Here is a 21,333-nt window from a genome sequence, read left to right as displayed (position 1 = left end):
TTTATGTGTATATGTGTTTTCATTTCTTACCTAGAATATTTAGGTTTTATGGTAACTATGTGTAATCATTTGAAGAACTGCCAGATTATTTTCCAAAGTGGCTGTACCATTTTACATTCCCACCAGCAGTGTACAAGGGTTCCAGTTTCTCCGTGCTATCACTAGTCATCTGCCTTTGATTCAAAGTGATACTTTGGTATCTCTGGTTTTGATTTGCATTTCCTTGATGACTAATTATGTTGAGCATTCTGTCTTGTGCTATTGACCATGTGTATGTTTTTCTTGGAGAAATGTTTGTTTACATCCTTTGCCCATTTGTTATTGTCTTGTTTTTGAGTAGTGAGAGTTGTTTACATATTCTAGATATAAATCCCTTATTAGAGATATTTATAAATAAATTATCCTATTCTGTAGATTCTTTTCACTTTCTTGATGGTGTATTTTGAAGCACAAAAGTTTTTAATTTTGATGAAGTCTTAATTCATAACGCTGTTGGTGGCTTATGCTTTTGGTGTCATGTTTAAGAACTTTTTCCCTCACCCCAGGTTAGGATTTTTCCATTTGTTTCCTTCTAAAAGCTTTATAATTTTATTTTTTACATTTATATCTGTGGCCCATTTTAAGTTAATTTTTGTATAAGCTGTGAAGTTTAGGTGGAGGTTCATTCTTTTGCATATGGATGTCCAATTGTTTCAAAATCCTTTGTTGAAAAGACATCCATTTCCCATTGAATTGTCTTTGCACCTTTGTCAGAAATCAGTTGCTATTTGTGCGAGTCTGTTTTTGGACTCTATATTCCATAAATCTGTGTGTGTGTCCTTTCACCAATACCACATTGCTGTGATTATTGTAGCTTTATAGTAAGACAAGACTGGGTAGCATGATTCCTTTAACATTATTCTTTAATTGTTTTGGCTGTTTTAGTTTCTTTGTCTTTCCATATAAAGTTTAAAATCAGTCTATATTTACAAAAAATCCTCCTGGGGTTTTGAATAGAATTTTAGGAGTCTTCCAGTCCATGAACATGGGGTGTCTCTGTTTAGGACCTCTTTGATTTCAGTCATCAGCACTTTGTGCATTTCTCAGCTTATAGATAGATCCTTTACATCTTTTGTTAGATTTGTTCCTAAGTGTTCATTTTTTTGGAGCTATTGTAAATGGTTTTGCTTTTAAGATTTGATTATCCTTTTGCATATTGCTAGTGTGTATAAATGTCTGATTTTTGTTTGATGACTTTGTATTCTGTTTCCTTGCTAAACTCAGTGATTAATTCTAGGAGTATTTTTGTTCTTGATTCCCTGAGGTTTCTACATAAACCATAAATAGGAACAGTTTTATTTTATCCTTTCTAGATCTTTTTCTTGCTTGATTGCACTGGCTAGAACAATAAAGTGCAGAAAGTGCCATCTTTGTCTTGTTCTGGATCTTAGAGTTTATGAAAGCATTGTCTTTCCCCATTAAGTATTATGTTAGCCCTAGATTTTTCATATATGCCCTTTATCACATTGAGGAAGTTCTTGTTACATTCTTAGTTAGCTGAATTTCTGTATGAGTGGATGTTGAATTTTCTCAAATGCTTTTTTTTTTAAGGATTTTTTTAAATTGACATGTATTTACTTCATATTTATGGGATACAAAATTATGTTTCAATACATGTATACAATTTGCGATAATCAACACAGGATAATTAGCATATTCATCATTGTAAAACTTTATCATTTCTTCATGTTGAAAACATTTGAGCTTCTCTCTTCTAGCCTTGTGAAAACATACAATAAATAATTGTTAATTATAGATACCTAGAACTGTTGTCCACTACTAGAACTTATTTTTCCTGTCTAGTTGTAATTTTGTGTCTATTAACCAACTTCTATTCCCCTCACCCTCTCCTCTTTCCAGCATCTAGTAACCACAGTTCTTCTCCTCTTTATTTATAAAAGATCAACTTTTTTTTTAAGCTCCCACATATGAGTGAGAACATGCAGTATTTACTTTTCCATGCCTGACTTATTTCACTTAACCTAACATCCTCCAGACTCTTCTGTATTGCTGCAAATGACAGGATTTCATTCTTTTTCATGGCTGAATAGTATTCCTTTGTGTATATATACTATATTATCTATTCATCTGTCTAATGGACACCTAGGTTGATTCCATATCTTGGCTATTGTGAATAGTGCTGTAATAAACAAGGGGTTGCAGATATCTCTTCAGTATGCTTATTTCCTTTCCTTTGGGTAAATACCCAGCAGTGGGATTACTGGATTCTAAGGTAGTTCTATTTTTAGTTTTTTGAGGAACCTCCATACTGTTTTCCATAATGGCTGTACTAATTTATATTCTCACCAACAGTGTGTAAGAGTCCCCTTTTTTCCACATCCTCACCTGATAAGCCATTCTAACTGGGATGAGATGATCTCATTGTGGTTTTGATTTGCATTTCCCTGATGATTAGTGATGTAGAGCATTTTTTCATATATCTGTTGGCCATTTGTATGTCTTCTTTTGAGATGTCGATTCAGGTCATTTGTTCATTTTTTAAAATGTATTATTTGTTTTTTTGCTGTTGAGTTGTTTAAGTTCCTTGTATATTCTGTATATTAAACCCTTGTTGGTAAATAGTTGACAAATATTTTCTCCCATTCTGCTGGTTGCCTCTTTGCTGTTGATTGTCTCTTCTGCTCTACAGAAACTTTTTAGTTTGATGTAATCCCATTATGTTTATTGTTGGCCTGTGCTTTATAAGTCATCTCCATACAATTTTTTCCAGACCAATGTCTTGGTGTGTTTCCTGTTTTCTTCTAGTAGTTTTATAGTTCCAGGTCTTACACTTAAGTCTTTAATCTATTTCGAGTTGAATTTGGTATATCATGAGAGATAGGGGTCTAGTTTCTGTCTTCTAAATATGGATATCTAGTTTTCCCAGAACTATTTATTAGCGAGGCTATCCTTCCCCCAGTGTATGTTCTTGGCATCCTTTGTCAAAAATCAGTTGGCTATAGATAACATGGACTTATTTCTGGGTTTTCTATTCTGTTCCATTGGTCCATGTGTCTTTTTATGCAACATGTTGTTTTGACTACTATAGCTTTGTAGTATATTTTGAAGTCAGGCACTGTAATGCCTCAAGCTTTGTTCTTTTTGCTCAGGATTGTTTAGACCATGATCAAGTGGGATTTATCCCAGAGCTGCAAGGATTGTTCATTATACATAAATGAGTGTGATAGACAATATCAACACAATGAAGGGAAAAAAACCATATGATCACCTCAATAGATGCAGAAAAAGCACTTGATAAAATTCAACATCGCTTCATGATAAAAACTCTTAACAAATTAGGTGTAGAAGGAAAATATCTCAACACAGTAAGGGCCATATATGACAAACCCACAGCTATAACATACTGAATGGGGAAAAGTTGAAAGCTTTTCTCTAAGTCCAGGAACAAGACAAGGAGGTCCATTCTCACCACTCTTATTAACATAATTCTGTAAGTTCTAGCCAGAGCAATTAGGCAATAGAAAGAAATAAAGGGCATATAAATTAGAAAAGAGGAAGTGAAATTGTCCCTGTTTGCAGATGAAATGATCTTATATATAGGAAAACCTAAACACTTGGCCAAAAAAATTCTTAGAACTGATCAACAAAGTAAAGTTGCAGGATAACAAAATCACCATATAAAAATCAGAAGCATTTCTATACAGCAACAATGAACTAGCTGAAAAATCAGAAAGCAATCCCATTTATAATAGCTACAAACAAAATACCTAGGAATAAATTTAACCGAGGTAAAAGATCTCTGCAATGAAAACTACAAAATGCTGAGGAAAGAACTTAAAGAGGGCACCAAAAAATAGACTTTCAATGGTCATGGATCAGAAGAATTAATATTGTCAAAATGACTATACTGCCCAATGCAATCTATAGATTCAATACAATCCCTGTCAAAATATCAATGACATTCTTCACAGAAATAGAAAAAGCAATCCTAACATTTGTGTGGAACAAAAGACCCTGAATACTCAAATGCTTTTTCTATATCAATTGATTTGATCATTTTTTTTTTAGACTGATACTATGATATACTATATTGATTAAGTTTAGAATTTTGGAACAGCTGTATCTCCCTCGTGCCATCCCAAACTTGGTCATGGTGTATTCAGTTCATATATCTACATTCATTTGGGATATTGCTCAATAGTTTTTTCTCTTGTATTATCTTTATTTGATTTGTTATCTTGTTAATTCTGGCCTTATAAAATGAATTGGAATGTTATTCTTCTACATTCTGGAAGAAGTTTGTAGAATTTATGTTAATTCTTCTTTGAACTTGCCAGTAAGGTTTTAAACAATGGATTCCATTTTAAAAATAACTACCCAACTTATTCAGGTTATCTAGTTCATTTTATTTAAGTTTTGGTTGTGCTTTCAAGGAGTTGGTTTATTTCATCTAACTCTATGTACATGGAGTTGTTCATGGTAATTTCTTAGTGTCCTTTTAATGTCTTTAGCATCTGTAGTGGAATCTCCTATTTCTTTCCTAAGATTGATAATTTCTTTTTTCTGTTAGTCTTGATAGAGATTTATCAATTTATTGCTCTTTTTGAAGAACTAGTTATTAGTTTTGTTGATTTTTCTCTATTTTTAATGTTTTAAATTTTATTGGTGTCCCCCCGTCCCCACACACCCTTTTTAAATTACTTTCTTCTTTCTGCTTGTTTTGGGTTTATTTTGCTTCTCCCCCCCCCCCCCCATTTTCTTAAAGTGGAAGCTTAGAGTATTGATTTGAGACCTTTTTTCTTATGTAATAGAAGCAATTGGTGCTGTAAATGCTGAGTATTGGTTTACCTGCATTACACACATTGATATTTTCATTTTCATTCGGTTTAAGATGTCTTCTAATTTCTTTTGATACTTCCCCTTAGAGCCATGAATTATTTGGAAGTCTTGTTTAATTTCCAAGTGTTTGGACATTTTCCTGTTATCATTGATTTCTAGTTTATGGTCACAGAACATACGTTGTATGATTTTAGTTCTTTGAAATTTGTTCAGGTTTGTTTTAAGACCCAGGATATGGTCTGTCTTGGTGCATGTTCTATGTACACTTGAAAAGAATGCTTATTCTGATTTAGGATAACATGTTTTATGTCAATTAGAACTAGCTTGTTGCTGGTATTATTCAGTAATTATACATCTTTGCTAATTTTCTAGTAATTTTATAGATTAGTGAGAGAAAGTCTCCAACTATAATTGAAGCTTTGTCCATTTCTTCTTTCAGTGCTGTCAGGTTTTGTTTCACGTATTTTTAAGCTCTGGTATTAGGTGCTTACACATCTAAGATCGTTGTGTCATCTTGGTGAATTGATTCTCTTATCATTATATAATCACTCTCTTTATCCTTGGTAACACTTTTTTTTTTTTTTTTAAAGATGAGCGGTAAGGGGATCTTAACCCTTGACTTGGTGTTGTAAGCACCACGCTCTCCCAAGTGAGCTAACTGGCCATCCCTATATGGGATCTGAACCTGTGGCCTTGGGGGTTATCAGCACCACACTCTCCTGAGTGAGCCACGGGCCGGCCCTTGGTAACATGTTTTACAAAAATTATTAGTATAAAATAGAGAAAATAAATTCTTTGAGTGTTGTTGTTCATCTGTGATCACGATGATAGCACTTAAGTTAATGTGACCAGAATATAGTTTTGACTGGAAATTACACAATTTCACATAAGTCCAAATAATCTTCTATTTGGGGGGAGGTATTGTGCAGAGTGGTTAAGAGCACAGCCTCTGGAGACAGAACTACCTGGATTGAATTTCACCTCCAAGTATCAGGTACGTGACCAGGGGCAAATGTCTTAGCATCTCTGGCTCTGGTTCATTTGTAATTTGTGATAACCTTGTTCAGTTTAGAGAATTACATAAGATGATTCATGACAAACATCTAGCAATAGTAACTGACAGTAAAAGCTATCATTGCCAGTTACACACATTAGATCAGAAATGTCTATTGTTTTTCAATAGTATGTCTCATAGTTGTATATACATATAAGGATACCTTTTTAAAAAATAAAATGTGAAAAGAGATGTTATTAAATATGTCTACTCAGAGTCAAGTGCAGAAGTCTTCTTTTTTAAGTTTTTCTTTTATCAGTAATTCCTTTCTATGTACAATTTATAAGATGTCTTGTTAGTCTAATCAATCAAGAACAGTTCAAAATCAGATATTGTTTCAGTTCCAATAATTATTACTAATTGATCCAAGAACGCTAACATAATAGTTGGCAGTTATATATCATTAAGAGCCACCCCCCTGGAATGCTGTTTAATTAGGTAAGAGGGTTTGCACAGAACTTCAGGTGGGCTCAATCTAAGATTAAATTTGTATTAAGACTAACATTCATAATAGTGATGAATATAAATGACAAAAGTGATTAATAATAAATAAACACCAACTTGTTAGTGCACATTAAGCATATTTATATGTCATTATCTGTGTCTGTTTTAAAAACTATTAGAAAATAAAGTATCAATTAGGTAATAGCCATACTATAAAGAGATTTTATTGTTTCTGCTACTATGCATCTTATTTTACTGCTAAGTTTAAGTATACTAAATAGAGATAGTTTTATTATAGTTCTGTTATCACACTGCTAAAGTAATTAAATCAGAAGAAAAACTAAAACACCCAGCAAAGGATTGCATTTCAATAACTTTATTGAAAGGTATATCACTTAGTACCAAAACACAATGGTAGTTGGTTAGGTTACCTGTGCCAACTCAAAATTAACACTGATGTATTCAAAATATTGAAATATACCAGCCTTTTGGGAAAACTGAAGTTATCCATAAAACATGGTTCATAAATGTTAAGGATAAGATATAATTTTTTCTTTGGTTTATTTTTCAGTGCTTATTTATCCACAACATGATGTCAAAATTGGTTACAGCCATTCTGGATGGACTCAGGCTACACTTTGCACTGAGTAACCATATAGAAAACTTCAACACCGTAAACCTACTAACTTACATTCACTCACTGACATGAAAAATCCTGAACAATACCTTAGTGACATCATAATAATGAAGGTGCCTACTTACTGTTCTTAACACTTTGTTTTGGCATAGTAGGGGCATTTAACGAATACATTCTCTTCCTTTAAACAAAATTCTAAATTAGAAGTAATGGTAGTTTTATAAAAAACTCTTTAGTAAAAACATCTGGAGTGTTAAATCTAGCCTGAACTTTACTGAGGTAATGCATGTTTTCAGAGTGATAATTTATTTTGAGTTACTAATAAAATAGAAACGAATTTTCTCGATGAAGTAGATTGAGGCAGTAAATTTTGTATAAAATTTTTCATCATGGATACAAACATCACCTGTTTTCTAGAAAAAATATTAAAGATAACTTAATGACTATGCCAAACTTACTAGGTCTGTATTTTTTCCTTATATAAAATGCCTTCAAACTTAAATGTAATCACCAGATAGCAATAAAGTCCACATCTCTGGATTATCTATTACTTGCACTACAGGTGCCAAGAAACCATTTACACTGCTTAGAATATTAACCCTTATGCCTTAAAAGTGCATTTGTGAAATGTTGTTTTTGAGGTAAACCTCAATTTAAAATTTAACATTTAAGTAGGTTACCATTTTCTGTACCACCTAAATACAATATATTGATCCAATATAGAAAGATCAATGTTAGAAATGAAGATTCACAGTTTACCTTCTCAGGCTTGTAATTAACGTTTCACATTTATGCTTTTAGCTTTGATTTGAATGTTTCACAGATGAATTGAAATCTAAACATAATTCCACTACAGCATAATATTAATTAGCCAGTTTTCCCAGAATGAGAACATCAATGCTAAATCTAGTTGTAATGTTTTGAGGCTTCATAGCTTAAAATCCATCACAACATGGCATCCGTAGCCCAGGGTTGTGGAGAGAGGCTTCAGAGAAGAGTTTTTAGTTGCTGTAATAATCCTATTTAAATAAACAACAACAACAAAAACAACATCAGAAGTTTGCTTATATGTTAACTGTAAAAAATGAACTGTTCATATTTAAGGTTCATATGTAGACGTATTAAATAACATTTAGTTTTGAGTAGAAAAAAATCATCCCTATGAGTTAAGAAATTTAGATGGCAAGAATGTATATCATATATGCAGTGACCAAGTTTACATTTTTATATGTAAAACTACAGTAGTCCAACTGCTATAGAAATGATATGCAACTACAATGTTGAGACCCCTTGGCAGTTTCCAGACACCCAAAGTGGAGACCATCTGCTGTATCTTTGTAAGTACAATATTCAAGTTCATTTTAATTTTGCTTATAAGCTAATAGTCTTAAATTAGTTCATATATGGTTCAAACTTTTGGTCTCGTCCTTCTTAGGCTTGTGTAACTTTAAATGAGCCAGAAGTTGGGTCTACATACAGCAAGATATTATGCAATAAAAATTACTATTTTAGTCCAACTTTAAAAATTCAGGCTACTAAGGAGGATGCTGTTTTCTAAGTTCACAATTTAATGAAATGGCTAGCATACACATGAGGTTAATTCCTTACTCTTAGGATATTGTACCTTGTATGTAGTAAACACCTTCAAATATTAGCTGATTAGATCTGTGAAGTCATTTTTTCCCTTGGCTATTCTAAAGTCATTTTATGTATTTGAAGATAATATTTTAAATTTTTCAATTATAGAAGAGAATTATAGCATTGGAAATTTTTCTCTATATGGAGAATAACAATGAACCAAACTTACCAATTAAGGAACCATTTCAGGGATTGTTGGAAGGTGAGTTATTCTGTAGTAACTATGCTTCAATTGCCGTGCAGTACGCCCAGAAACAATCCATTTTAACTTCTGAACATTTGGTTTGGAACATTTGTTTGATGAATATTCAGTTAAACACTTGGATACGAGCTCTTGCCAGAAGGTCAAATCTCTGTCATTTATCTGTAAATAAATTTTTAAAAATTAAAGTTCCACTGTATTTTACTACAGTAATAAATGTGATCCTATTAACATATCTTTCCTCATCAAAAAAAATTTAAGGATAGCTACTTAAGTTTCAAATAAACATATGACATCCCATTTTACTTCCGGAGCTCATACAAGTAGTTTAGTTTCTTTTACAGCTATGACCTTGACATACCCTGGAATGTTTCTGAAGACATTCTGCTCCTTCTGTTAACTCTACACAGTTCTGTGCTTGGATCTCCAATGTAATGATAGACAACGCCAACACAGAAGGCTAAATAAAAGAGAAATTTAAAGTAAACGTCAAATATAAAAATAGGACTATATAAGTAGGTTTAATCTTTCTAAAATATTTACCTTTGCTTTAGAAAACATGATCCTACAGTGACATGCCTTAAGCTGAGCTTCTAGTCTTTCAAAATTAAGGCTATTTCTCCTTTAAAAAGAAAACGGAATTAATTTTATAGAGATAATATTACAACTAGACAAGAGACATTTTTAGAAAAACAATAAGTCAATGTTTAAAGTGAAGCTTATGCACACATCGCAGAAAGTAAATTATTTGGGGCTGGCTGGTTGGCTCAGTTGGTTAGAGCATGGTCTTATCAAACCAAGGTCAAGGGTTTGGATCCCTGTACCATCTAGCCACCAAAAGAAAAAAAAAAAAATTTGAAGTAAAGGAATTCCCCTTCCATCAGAGATATTAACTTCCTAAGGGCACCATATATGAGTTTTAAATGATTTGGGCCAAAAAAATAAAAAGAACAGTATCATGCCACAAATATCAAGATTTATTTTCCTTTTAATCTATTTCTGCATCTACTGAAGGTCCTATTTCCATAAATTTATATTAGAGTCTTACCAATTAGGTTCTATAAATTTGAAATGTCCTTTAATGCCAAGAATTAGTCTTCATGAAGCTATGGACAACTGAAAGTCTTTTCACTTCTGCTGGACAGTAAAGTTCAAGAAGCCATAACTGTCATTTTACTGTCTATAATTCGAATTCTACAAGGATATTGACTTTATGAAATATCCAGATAATACCATTCTGAATTTCAAATCTTCTTTGTTCAAAACAAAGTTCACATACCTTTCAAATGGCAAGTTCTCTTGAATAAGTGAATAATAAAATTGCAGAAATTGAAAGGCAGTAGTAGCTTTGACTTTCCAACACACTTTCTCCAAAACAATCTTTTCCATTCTCATCAAGTCTGAAACCGTGAACCTATACTGACTTATTCTGATCAAGTCAGTAGCCAATGGGACATTCTTTTCCTCTTCTATAGATTTTACAGCCAAATAGAAACAGCTCAGTCCAACACACCCAAGGTGCTTGGGCTGTACCTAAAGCAACAACAAAAAACAATAAACCCATGTCTCCACCTTACACCACTTAAAGGATAATCTAGAACTCAGACCCATCATTATGAAAATGTATCTGAGGTATAGGAGGGTACTTCAAAAAGTTCATGGAAGGATTTGTATTATCTTTTAATTCTATTTTTCCATGAACTTTTTGAAGTACCCTCCTATTTCTCAGCTGTGATAGACTTAACATGATCCACTCATTCCTAAACTCTATAGCCTGTCAACTCTATGTACCAGATTTGGAACCAATTTTTGAATAACGGGACTAAGTTTCAGCATGTTTGGCTTTAGCATAGAAAAAGCCTGTTGTTTATCACTGCAGAACTATAAGTAAGGACTGTCTTCTAGTTTGACCAAATAAGTTAACTGGTCAATGACTTATAAGAGGACTAAAACACCTTACAGCTTATTCACAAAATTTCTTTCCAGGGCGTTGTATTTTTTTCCAGGCTGTTTTCTTTGTAGTAACACATATAAAAGTTTTTAAGTACTATCATACATACTGTTTACTCCACCTGTAAAGTTCTGTCCACTACCAATATCTTTTCCACTTATTCATCATTTTCTGAATGTTGCAGTGTGACGCACAGTCAGAATTCTATCAGTCTTTAAGTTCCAGCTCAAATGAAGCTTTTACCAATCTGTGTTCTCTCTCCTTGTAACCCATTCAGCAATATATTTATATCTCTTTAAGGGCATATGTAATTATTTTTCTTATTATGATTTGTATTCGATGATAGTTACCGGTACCACCATCTTATTCCCACATAAGACTGTATTACACTTGAGGGACAGCTGTATGTTATTCATTCGTGCAACATTTATAGATCAAAGCTAGTGCCCACACCTGGTGTCTAAAGAGTAGTTTAATCAGTCTGTTGAACAAGTACCTTGAACCATTCAACTGAGCAAATATGGAGTTCCTTCTATATATGAAGCATTGTGTTAGGTACTGAAGACTAAATTGTCACATTATCTCATTATCCTCCAGTGACCATGGACATACAGAGAAGGCAGAGGTATTTTTAACAGTTAAGCTCTGAAAGCTACATAGATGTCTTATTTATCCAGTATAGGGAAATAATTATATAAATGCTCTTTTCAGAAGATACTCTCTACTGCAGGCAAATTTAATCTGGAAATGCCAACCGTAAGCAATACTTGACCAGGTCTAAGGCTAAAACAATTAGAACTTTATATAGGGGTAATGATTAAGAAATATATCCTAATTCTTAACCACAATCTAGCATTCTGCCTCTAACAAATTTCTTTAAATCTAAAAATGACAGTAAATAAATGAAAATATCTAAGCTATTAAGATAGGTTTTTAAAAACAGTCAACTTTCCTACTGGGAGAGTCTGCAATTAATTGATATTAGACTATTTTTCATCTCAGATTTAAGCCTAATAAATGATACATAACTCTTGATTATGATAAGGAAGCATATTAATGCTGTAGTATGTAAAATTACCATAGTGTTTTGACTACTTGCTGAAAATAAAAAAGGTCAAGTTTATGAATACCATCCAAAGGTTGGAAATTCCATCTCCAAAACACATTGAGCAAAATTGAGATACTCAGGGTAATGTTCCTTTAAACATACCTTCATTTTAGACAGGAATCTGTCCAGTATATTCACAGCTAGAGAAAATGTCTCCGTGTCGAAGCCAAAGAACTGAGTTAGACTAAGAAGATCTTTTACTTCAAAGTCCCTTAGCTTTGCAGTCATTCTGAGGCCATTATCGTGTGCAGACTCAATTACTCTCAAGCCACAGACCTTTGGCTGACATCTAGACTCCTGTTCCAACAGTGCATTTAGCTGGTGTAGCAGTTTCTCAGAGTCAGTTGTTGTCAGTACCTCTATCATCTATATATAGAACAAAACCCAGAAAGGAGTGTAAGAGTAGCCCTTCCTGCTTTCCTTGGCCATCTTTGCATTGTGTCAAGAAGAGCTTTATAACACAAGCCCCCCCCCCCCACACACACACACAATGGGGCTGGTGAATCTAAGCCACTGCAAAATGCCACCTCATTTTTTTCCCTTCTACAGGCTGGTCACATCCTATACTGTGAGTTCCTTGAGGACAGGGACCATGCCCTTTAAAAAAAGATAGCAAATCTTCAATAAATACTTGTTCAAATTATTCATTGTCAATAGATAATCATGACTAGACACTGAAATCAGATGGTATGTATTCTTCCATATATTAACAATGTGAACTATCCAAGTTAATTTTTCTTAGCTCCTCGTTTGTAAAGTGGGGATAAGGTTATTATACCTCATATACTTGTGTGGATTAAATGAAATAACGTAAAGAGCTTAACACATATGGTAGATGCTTAAACATTGGACAATAATAATGAGCTTATTTCTACATCTGTAAAATGAGAGTAACAATATCTGCCTCTGAATGTGAAGATTAAACAAGACGATTCAATGAATGCATTACAGTGCTTGGCACACAGTGCTCAATAATAGTTAAATTTTATTGGAGTTAGGAAAGGAAACTTAAAAAGGTGCTATGGGAACACATAGTGGGGCCGGGGGCTAACCCGGTCTGCAAGATGAACCCGAGAATTTCATTAATTTAAGTGTATATAACACATCTATGTCCCGGGTAGAAGCTAAACCCTGGATACACGGACGGTCCCTCCCTACACCAATTTAAAGGCAGGAAGGCAGGGCAATCGCGGAACCACTAACTTCGTGAGCCCCGCTCTTTCGCCTCTGGGCTGGTCCCTGGGACTGGGCCGGCAAAATACTAAGACACCTCGAGAACACAGATCCAGCCCCGCCCCTCCAGGCTCGGACTAGCCTGGGCTTGCACTCACAGCAGCAGCGGGAGAGTTAATCGAGAAAAAAGGCGCGGGCCAGACCTACGTTTCACCCCGCGCCCCTAACCCTATTCTTCACCCGCAACCCGGCGTCGACCCCGCAGTCCCAGCTCACCTTGATAGCGACTGCGGCTCCTCAGTGGTAACCACCCTCCCCGGGCCTGCTCTCACCTCACCCCACGATATCAGATTCGAGAGGTCTAAGAGGCGAGGGGACTCGCGGGCCAGAGGGGAGAGGCCCGGGGAGGGGGAGCCGTCCTGGGTGGAGGTCTCCGCAGTGCCGCCAAGACGACACTGCCCTAGCCGGGGTAAACTAGGAGCCAAAAGGGCTGCGATGGACCTCCTGAGCAATATATTGAAGGGCGGGGCTTTCCCGCGGGTGGGAGGTAGAGGGGGCCTTTCGCTGCTGATTGGTGCAGTTCTTTTGATGGATGGCAGCCGCAGCCCAAAGAGGGCTGGTCCGTAGAGGTAAGAAGCCCGGCCAATCAGCGCACACTTCCCATTATCCAGAGCCAAACTGTCCGCGCCCTTGAGACCACGCCCCAACCTCTAAGCGGCTCTCATTGGAGAATGTCCCAAAGCGTCTTTATTCTAGAGGGGACCGAACTAAATACTCTGCTGCACCAACTCTTGCCCGGGTCACGTCGATTGGCTGCCAGCCGGTTTGGCCGGGATATCACTCCAGAATGTACTGGGAGTTTTTGTTCCCTGCGGTTTAGTAGTTGAACAGTGGTTCTGCCCCCAGTTTTTAAAAAGACTCGTTTTTTTAAAAAAGTGAAGCTTTGGTTTTTCATTACAAATGGAGAGAAGTGGTGGATTTTCTATGGTGTGGTTTATTAAATTCCAGAGAGTTCTCTGTGTGAGCTTTGGAAGCCAATAGATCTTTGCCTTATTATTATTTTGTATAATTTAGCAAATAATGGAGTTAGACTACGTAATTTCTTGGTTTTCGACCAATTTTCTGAATTTGCTTTTTGAGCAAATTTAAATAGAAACTTTGGTGCAGTTTTTCAATGGCTTAAAATGAGCAATGTGTGGCAGACTGCTAGGAAGAATACATGAGAAAAATAATTGCAGTGAGTGTGATTCTCAGACTACAGACCCGGGTATGAAACAATATTACTCTTTTTATTTACTTTAACAAACTTAATATTTATGAGCTTCTCTTATGCCAGGTTAGTAGGAAGATAATTAGCTTGAACTCTTCCTAGATTCCTTCCCTCTCTCTCTGCCAGATTGTCACAAGTGAGAAAGGTCTACAAGTAAAAGGGCCCGAGGAAGGGTGCACAAGGAGTCAGTTATCAGTTCTTGCACACTGTAGTTGGAGGTCTCTGTTCTCATGGCCTCTTCCTGTTCAGTGGCTCTCTGGGCTTTGAAAAAGTGAAAATCTGAAAGATTTGCTGACATCTGTGCTGTTTGCCCTGCCACGTACTTCCCTGAGGCAATGCCACAGAACTAATCCCTGGAATGGGGGCACAGGGGGGAAAGGAAAACAAGGGAGAAAAAGTTAATACCTCAAAAGGATACCTCGGCCACGTAATCAGGTCAGTTTGAGAAACTGGGGCTCAAATGGAGAAGGGCCCTTCGTACCCCTTGAAAATAAAACTTAACTAATGAATATAAATTTGCAATTTATAAAACTTAAAAAATAATTTCATTAAAAAAATACTTATTGCAATAATGTGTGAGTTTACAAATGTACATATTTCTCTTTGGGGCTTTTAGTTCCCATTATTACTAATTTCAAAAATTGGGAAAATATATACACAACTTTAAAAAATTGATAAAGGATCATAAAACCTTTATGGCAATGAAAAGCATACACAAGCTCACTAATATTTATTGAACACATAATATGTGTCTATGGAGAACTAACCAGACTGGTCCTTGTCCTTGTGGAACGTGTAGTCTGGGCAATATAAGCACAAAGACTTTGTAATAAAATAAACTTATTTTCATAACCAGAAATGGCTATTAACTAGCTATCTGACTTTCAGCAAGTTATTTAATCACATCAAGTTTGTATTTTCTTTTCTCAAAAATAGGAAGTAAAGCGTTCACTTCGGCTGCACATATACTAAAATTGGAATGATACAGAGAAGATTAGCATGACCCCTGTGCAAAGATGACATGCAAATTCGTGAAGCATTCCATATTTTTAAGAGAGAACAGAACTGTGGTTATTAGAGGTGGGAAAGGGGGCGGGGGGTTGGCAAGAAACTAGTTAAGGGTCACAGAGATTTATTAAGTTTTGTGAACTTGACTATACTAATTATCCTAATTTGATCACCATATATTGTACACATGTATTGATATTCAATTCTGTTCCACACAAATATATATAATGAATAAAAAAAATTCATCACACACAAAAAAATAGAAAGTAAAAATAGCTTACTCATAGGGTTATTGAAAGGATCAAATAATGGAAAGTATACAGAGAGATAAACATTATTCCAAGAACACAGTAAATAACTTGATAAATGATAGCCTTTATGATTAAATTAGTAACATTTCTTTTTAAATGTCTTACTTAAAAATACATTTGAGCCCAACAGGCAGGCAGGCAGTAAGAAAAAAAAATACATTTGATTGTGTTTTCTCTGTTGTCAGACTTAGTCTTCTATTCTCAGCCTAGAAGAAGAATCAGAGTATAAGAATTGTTTATTTAACCCTAATAAAATTATCTAAATTACATGTATTAATTTCTACACCATATGTGTTAGTCCTTTTTTGTGTTGCTATAACAAAATACATGGAACTGGATAATTTATTAAAAAACCAAAATTTATTGTTTACAGTTTCTGAGGCTGGGAAGTCCAAAGTCCTTCTGGTGGTGGTGACAATGACCCAGGGGTCTCACAATGCAAGATGGTGGAAGCAGAGAGAGTAGATAGAGAGACAGACTTTCCTGTTCCTTTAAAGCCCTCTAAACCAGGCTCCTGACCACCATTTTTAATCCATTCACTCCTGCAGGATCCTACAATCCAATCACCTCTTCAAGGCTCCACCTTTCAATTACCATAATAGGATTTCCCACCCTCTTAACAGTCACAGTGGGGACTAAGTTTCTAATACCCAAAACTTGGGGGACACAAAGCTTCAGTGAGTTTTGGAGGGACATAATTCAATCCAATATGCCTTATTTATACTTGAAAATTTTACTTGAGGCTTTAGGTAATATATATAATAAAAATGTTTTCTCTAACATTAGGATCTTGCTTTTACTTTTTATTAAAATCTCAAATTCCTACATAAAAAAAGTTTCACTAACACTGAAGAAACATTAATTAAATGTAAATCGAGTCAAATAGACATTCTTTGTCTTTTCTCCCTCCCCTCAGCCCCACTACCATTTTATTCCACAATATTTAGAACACAGACCATCATTTAAATAACGTAAAAGACCTAATTAGCAAAATGTGCAAATGTAACACTCAATTGTTTACTCTTGTGAAAGGGAGAAAATGAGCCCCTTCATTAACCATGATTTTATTTTTAAAGAAATTTAGATTTAGTCATGCGTTCCTATCAGGAATTTTTCAAATGACTTACTTCTAGGGTATTTTCTTGGCTCAATGATATATTCAATTACTGTCTTCATACTTTCTTCTCAATCTACAGTTAATTGCAACAAGAACCAATGCTCAGAATAATGGTCTTGAGGCTGGGCAAGCGTCCAGGTGGTAATAGAAAGATTTAATCATATTTTCTACATGGTAGATTGTAGAAGTGCCTTTGAGCAACAAAAATTACAAGCAGGTATAACAGTGGTGACGTGTTAAATGCTGCCCTGATTCATAGGGAAATTCCTATTTGGTTCTGTTTGCATCTTTGCCTTTCCTCTCAAACACATGATGTCCAAGCACCTCACCCTCTGTTCAGGTTTTCTGACAAATATCCTTAACTTTTGAATGTAGGCTTGTCTAACTATGATGAAGGCCTAGGAAGTGAGGGTCAAAAAGAGCCCAGTTGAGTCCCTTCCCCTGTACTTCCTATTTCTTCCTGTAAATGCTTATTATGTTCCCCTCCACCTCTCCAGCTGTTTTCCAGTGCATCTGCTGTCTTCTTCATTTGAAGAAAACATGCTTGGCAGTAGCTTCTTAGATTCTTTATTAGTCCCTGGGATACCAGTTAAATTGTGTATGGCTGTGGGGAAACAGGAAGAGAAAAATACATAGACTAGTAACTTCAGGTATATCCTTCCACTCAGAGATTCCAGCAACTGCTTAGATATTCAGATAAATTAACCCTTTCCAATTAACTGAAGTTTTACTATATTCCATGAAAAGCTAAACTTTTGACTTGTCAAGTAACCACTGCCATAAAAAGCTACTGGCAGATATTAGGGAGAGATTCTCTGCTTTCTACGGCTATAGACTCTGTTGAGTGCAGAGCTCAAAGCCAAGATCAGCCAATAACATAGGGTTTGCATTTGTTATATATTTCCAATGTGCCAGGCCATTATGCTGAACTTATAAACACACATGATCTTATTTAGTCCTCTAACATCTCTGATGTCATTATTATCATCCTCAAAAATGAGGGCGATCTTGCATACTTCTTGTTTAGTAACCACATTTTATTAAAATTACAAATAACTTGAATTTGGATTTTACTGAATTTTTTAGAAAAAGTTTTTATTGTGGAACATTTTAAACTCACTACCCAGCTTCAATAATCACCAACATTTTGCCATTTTGCCCTTATTGCCTATTTACTTTCTTCTCCGCCCCCCCCCCCCCATTTACTTTCTGTTTGTCCAATCAACAGTTATTTATTGAGGGCATTCTAGGTGCCAGACCATTGTATTTTGTAGTCCCAGTTTTAAAATGCTACAGCTTTTGAGCCATAAGGAATGTTGGCTATTTTTCTCTGTGAAGGTAAGGGCCTGGAAGGATCAGCTGGGTCATTGTACTCCAATCAGAAGTCAGCACTGATGATGTGTCTGTCGTCCACTGCTCTGGAAGGAGAGAATGGAAAGGTGAGGGGAGAATAATTCCATTTCCCATTCAGGCTTCTGCCTAGGTTGCTAACCTTCCTCCCCCCTGAACACACATGCACACAATATACACAAAACGTTTTGACAGAATTCAGATTTGGAAAATGAAGTATACTTTCCAATCTAGCTTTCTTGTCCCTTTGCATCATATTAGAATAAGAGACTTCATAAATCAGAACTTCTGTTCCTTAGGTTAGCAATAAACCAGTGAAGGCCTTCCTTGCTTCGGGTCACCACTTCCTTATCTATTTAGACTTCAAACTCTTCTTTCCTCTACCTGATTTTGCCAGCCCTTTGCTCTTTTCCCTACCCAACCTCAAACTTCTAACAAACAATCAGCAAGTCCCAAGATGGTTGTTTTTCACTGCTTCTAGTGTTGGTTGTGGGTCAAAGCCTCTCTCCAGCTGCCAGCCTATACTTCCAGTAGAAGGCAGTGAGCCCTCCCTTGGCATTCCAGGAGTTGGCGGGTGAATGTGGGTGAAAAATATCTAAGTTAGGGTAATGTATTCCATGTTATAGTTTATGTTCACAACAAAACAAACAAAAAACCTTTCAAGGAAACAAATGACCAGCCACGGAATAAGTGCTGTGGTAGAGCTGTGCATAGGATGCCAGAGGAACACACAAGAAGACTTAAAGTAGGGGGCCAGAGGGTCTTGAAGAAGACTTCTGAGATGCTCTGACTTCTGATCTGAGTTTTGAAAGATTTAGCCAAGTTAAAAGGCTGGTGCAAAGTGTATGTCAGATGAAACCAACAGAGGCACAGAGGACAGAGACTAAACTTGTTTCTTTCTTTATCTCTCTCTCTCTCTCGGGATCAAACCCTGGACCTTGGTGTTATCAGCACCATGCTTTAACCAACTAAGCTAACCGGGCAGCTTGAATAAACTTATTTCTGCAAATGAAATACGGATTACTCTGACTAAAGTACAGAGGGTGTTGAGGGGGCTGGTCTAGCTATGAAACTGGGGGAGATGCAGTTAACTCATCCTCAAGGGACACATATACCTTGTATACCATTCTTGGAATTTTGGACTTTCTTCTGCAGACTTTGGGGAACTAACCAGGGAATTTAAAGAAAATGCCACAACTGGGGTGTGATTTAGAAAAAAACCCTTGGCATCAGGGTGAAGATTGTAGAGAGGGGGTCAAGATCAGGGTCAAAAAGAATAGTTAAGAGGCCACTGTCTTCACCAAGGAAAAAAGTGAGAAGGTAGAATTGAGAGAGTAAGAGTGGAAATGGTGAGAAAGAGATGGATTCAAGGGACCTTAGGAGGTAGAACAGGTGGATTGTAGTCATTGGTTAAATTTAGGGGATCAGGAAGAAGGAGGAATAAGGAGTAATGTCCACGTTTCTGGTTTAAGCAAAAGGTTAACTGGAGGTTCTGTCTATGTACTCATCAGAAAATACAGGAAAAATATCAGGTTTGCTGACAACAAACATTGAACTTGAGATGCCTGAAGGACTTTGAGGTGGAGATGTCTAAAGGCAGCTAGAGAAATATTTGCTGCTGCAGGTAGCTTTGGGACTCATCAGAATATAGAGAGTGATTTGAGTCATGAAAAAAGATTCCTTAGGGAGAGTTGAACGTGATAAATCTGAAGAGAGAATCTAGGGAAGAGGGATCTCTGGAGGGAACCTGGAAGGAGAGGAAAGAGAGAGAAGAGGGAAATCAAACAGGAGTATGTTACAGGAATCAGGAGAAAGTGTTTCAAGGAGAGAGTGAGCACCAGTATCTGATACTGCAGAGAGGATGATATAAAGTAAGAACAAGAAACAGAAAATGAAACCGTTGAATTTATAAACCAATCGTCTTTCAAGGAACATGACTGTAAGTGTTGGGAAAATGGAACAATTTGGTTAGGCTCCCGTTGCCTCAGAGCGGGCTCAGAGCATTTGGTAAACATTGTGCGTGTGGGTGGAGTAAGTGAGCCTGCATGGAAGCACCGCTTTGGTAGGTGTTTTACTGCCTCAGGCGCCCACCCTGCACGGCCATGTTTTTCCAGACCCGCAGCTTCCAAGGACCCTGTGGCTGGTTACCTAGTTTATAGACCTGCGTGAAGGGGTCTGGTGACCCATCCTGGCGTGTGAAGGGTTTGTGATCCAGGGTGTGAATGGGCTTGAGGAGTCTGGGAGCTCCAGACCCAGCCCTAGCTCAACCATCGGCCCAGTCGGTGCAGGATTACCGGCAGGTAAAAGAGCTGCAACAACTAGTGTGGTCGCCTAGCTTTACAATTGGTGTCACAAACAGGATTAAGAGCTAGACAATTGGAGCTGTGTGCAGGATTTGCGACATCAGCCTTAGCTTAGCAGTAGCCAAACAGTAAGGGTAGAGGCAATGGCCAGAGGATAGAATAAGAGAGATATTTTGCTTTTCAAAGATGAACTAGAACTGTGTCTATTTAAATAATGTCAAGAAAGAGCCAGCAGAGAAAAAGAAATATCTGATGACTGGAACAATCTAAGGCCTCATATGACACTAGTCAATTTAATTGACACTAGTCAATTTACACTCAGTCAGCTGTATTGTTATGAAAGCTTCTAGACAAATACTCAGACTACAATGAAAGCAAACGATACAAAGGAGCAGAAATTCTACGTATTTAGAATGCTTAAAATTCTCTGGAGAGATGTTAAGAAATATCACCAAATGTTTTATGAATGTTTATGTTTCCTGCAGCTGTTTTATATGCATAATTTCCAGTTTCAAATTATTCAGAGTCTCTTCTTGATATAAGATATTCTCACGTGTCAAGTTTAGGAGCTTTTCATCAGGGTTAAAATAAGAGTAATAAATAAAAACATGGATTTTATATACCCATAGGTAGTTAAAATACGATAGAACAGCACATCAATTTGTTCAAGCCTTCGTTAAATATCCAGTTTTTCTTGAAAGTCACCCATGCATAGATTTAGTGCAAATAGAATAAAAACTTTAGGCACATTATAGGTGTTTCTATTTTTAATGGAAATTCACATATATTTACGTCATGTAATCATAAACACATTGTCTGTGGGCATGAAAGTACTTGAGTGTGATAAATAATACTGCCAAATAACATTGATACAGATTTCTGTATATGAAATTTTCTGTCAATTCTGGCCCTGTAAAAGAATGTTTAA

The 21,333-nt window shown here is 36.1% G+C and overlaps 1 protein-coding gene and 1 non-coding gene across 2 annotated transcripts; one reads left to right on the top strand and one right to left on the bottom strand.

Moving 5' to 3' along the window:
- Positions 1-6,697: 6,697 nt before the first annotated feature.
- CCNG1 (cyclin G1) lies at positions 6,698-13,556 on the bottom strand. The gene is made up of 7 exons (XM_063085897.1): positions 13,323-13,556; positions 11,976-12,239; positions 10,094-10,347; positions 9,358-9,436; positions 9,176-9,274; positions 8,782-8,976; positions 6,698-7,993 (listed from the first exon to the last, which is right to left on the bottom strand). The coding sequence occupies exons 2-6, from the start codon at positions 12,237-12,239 to the stop codon at positions 8,785-8,787; spliced, it is 888 nt and encodes a 295-aa protein (XP_062941967.1). The 5' UTR covers positions 13,323-13,556; the 3' UTR covers positions 6,698-7,993; positions 8,782-8,784.
- Positions 13,557-15,262: 1,706 nt separating this feature from the next.
- On the top strand, positions 15,263-15,367 carry LOC134371293 (U6 spliceosomal RNA). The gene has a single exon (XR_010022734.1). It is a non-coding gene; the product is annotated as a U6 spliceosomal RNA (small nuclear RNA).
- The last annotated feature ends 5,966 nt before the right edge of the window (positions 15,368-21,333 follow it).

Source organism: Cynocephalus volans, chromosome 2 (assembly GCF_027409185.1).
Source record: "Cynocephalus volans isolate mCynVol1 chromosome 2, mCynVol1.pri, whole genome shotgun sequence".
In the NCBI taxonomy this organism is placed as follows: domain Eukaryota; kingdom Metazoa; phylum Chordata; class Mammalia; order Dermoptera; family Cynocephalidae; genus Cynocephalus; species Cynocephalus volans.
This window is presented reverse-complemented; position numbering and strand designations above follow the sequence as displayed.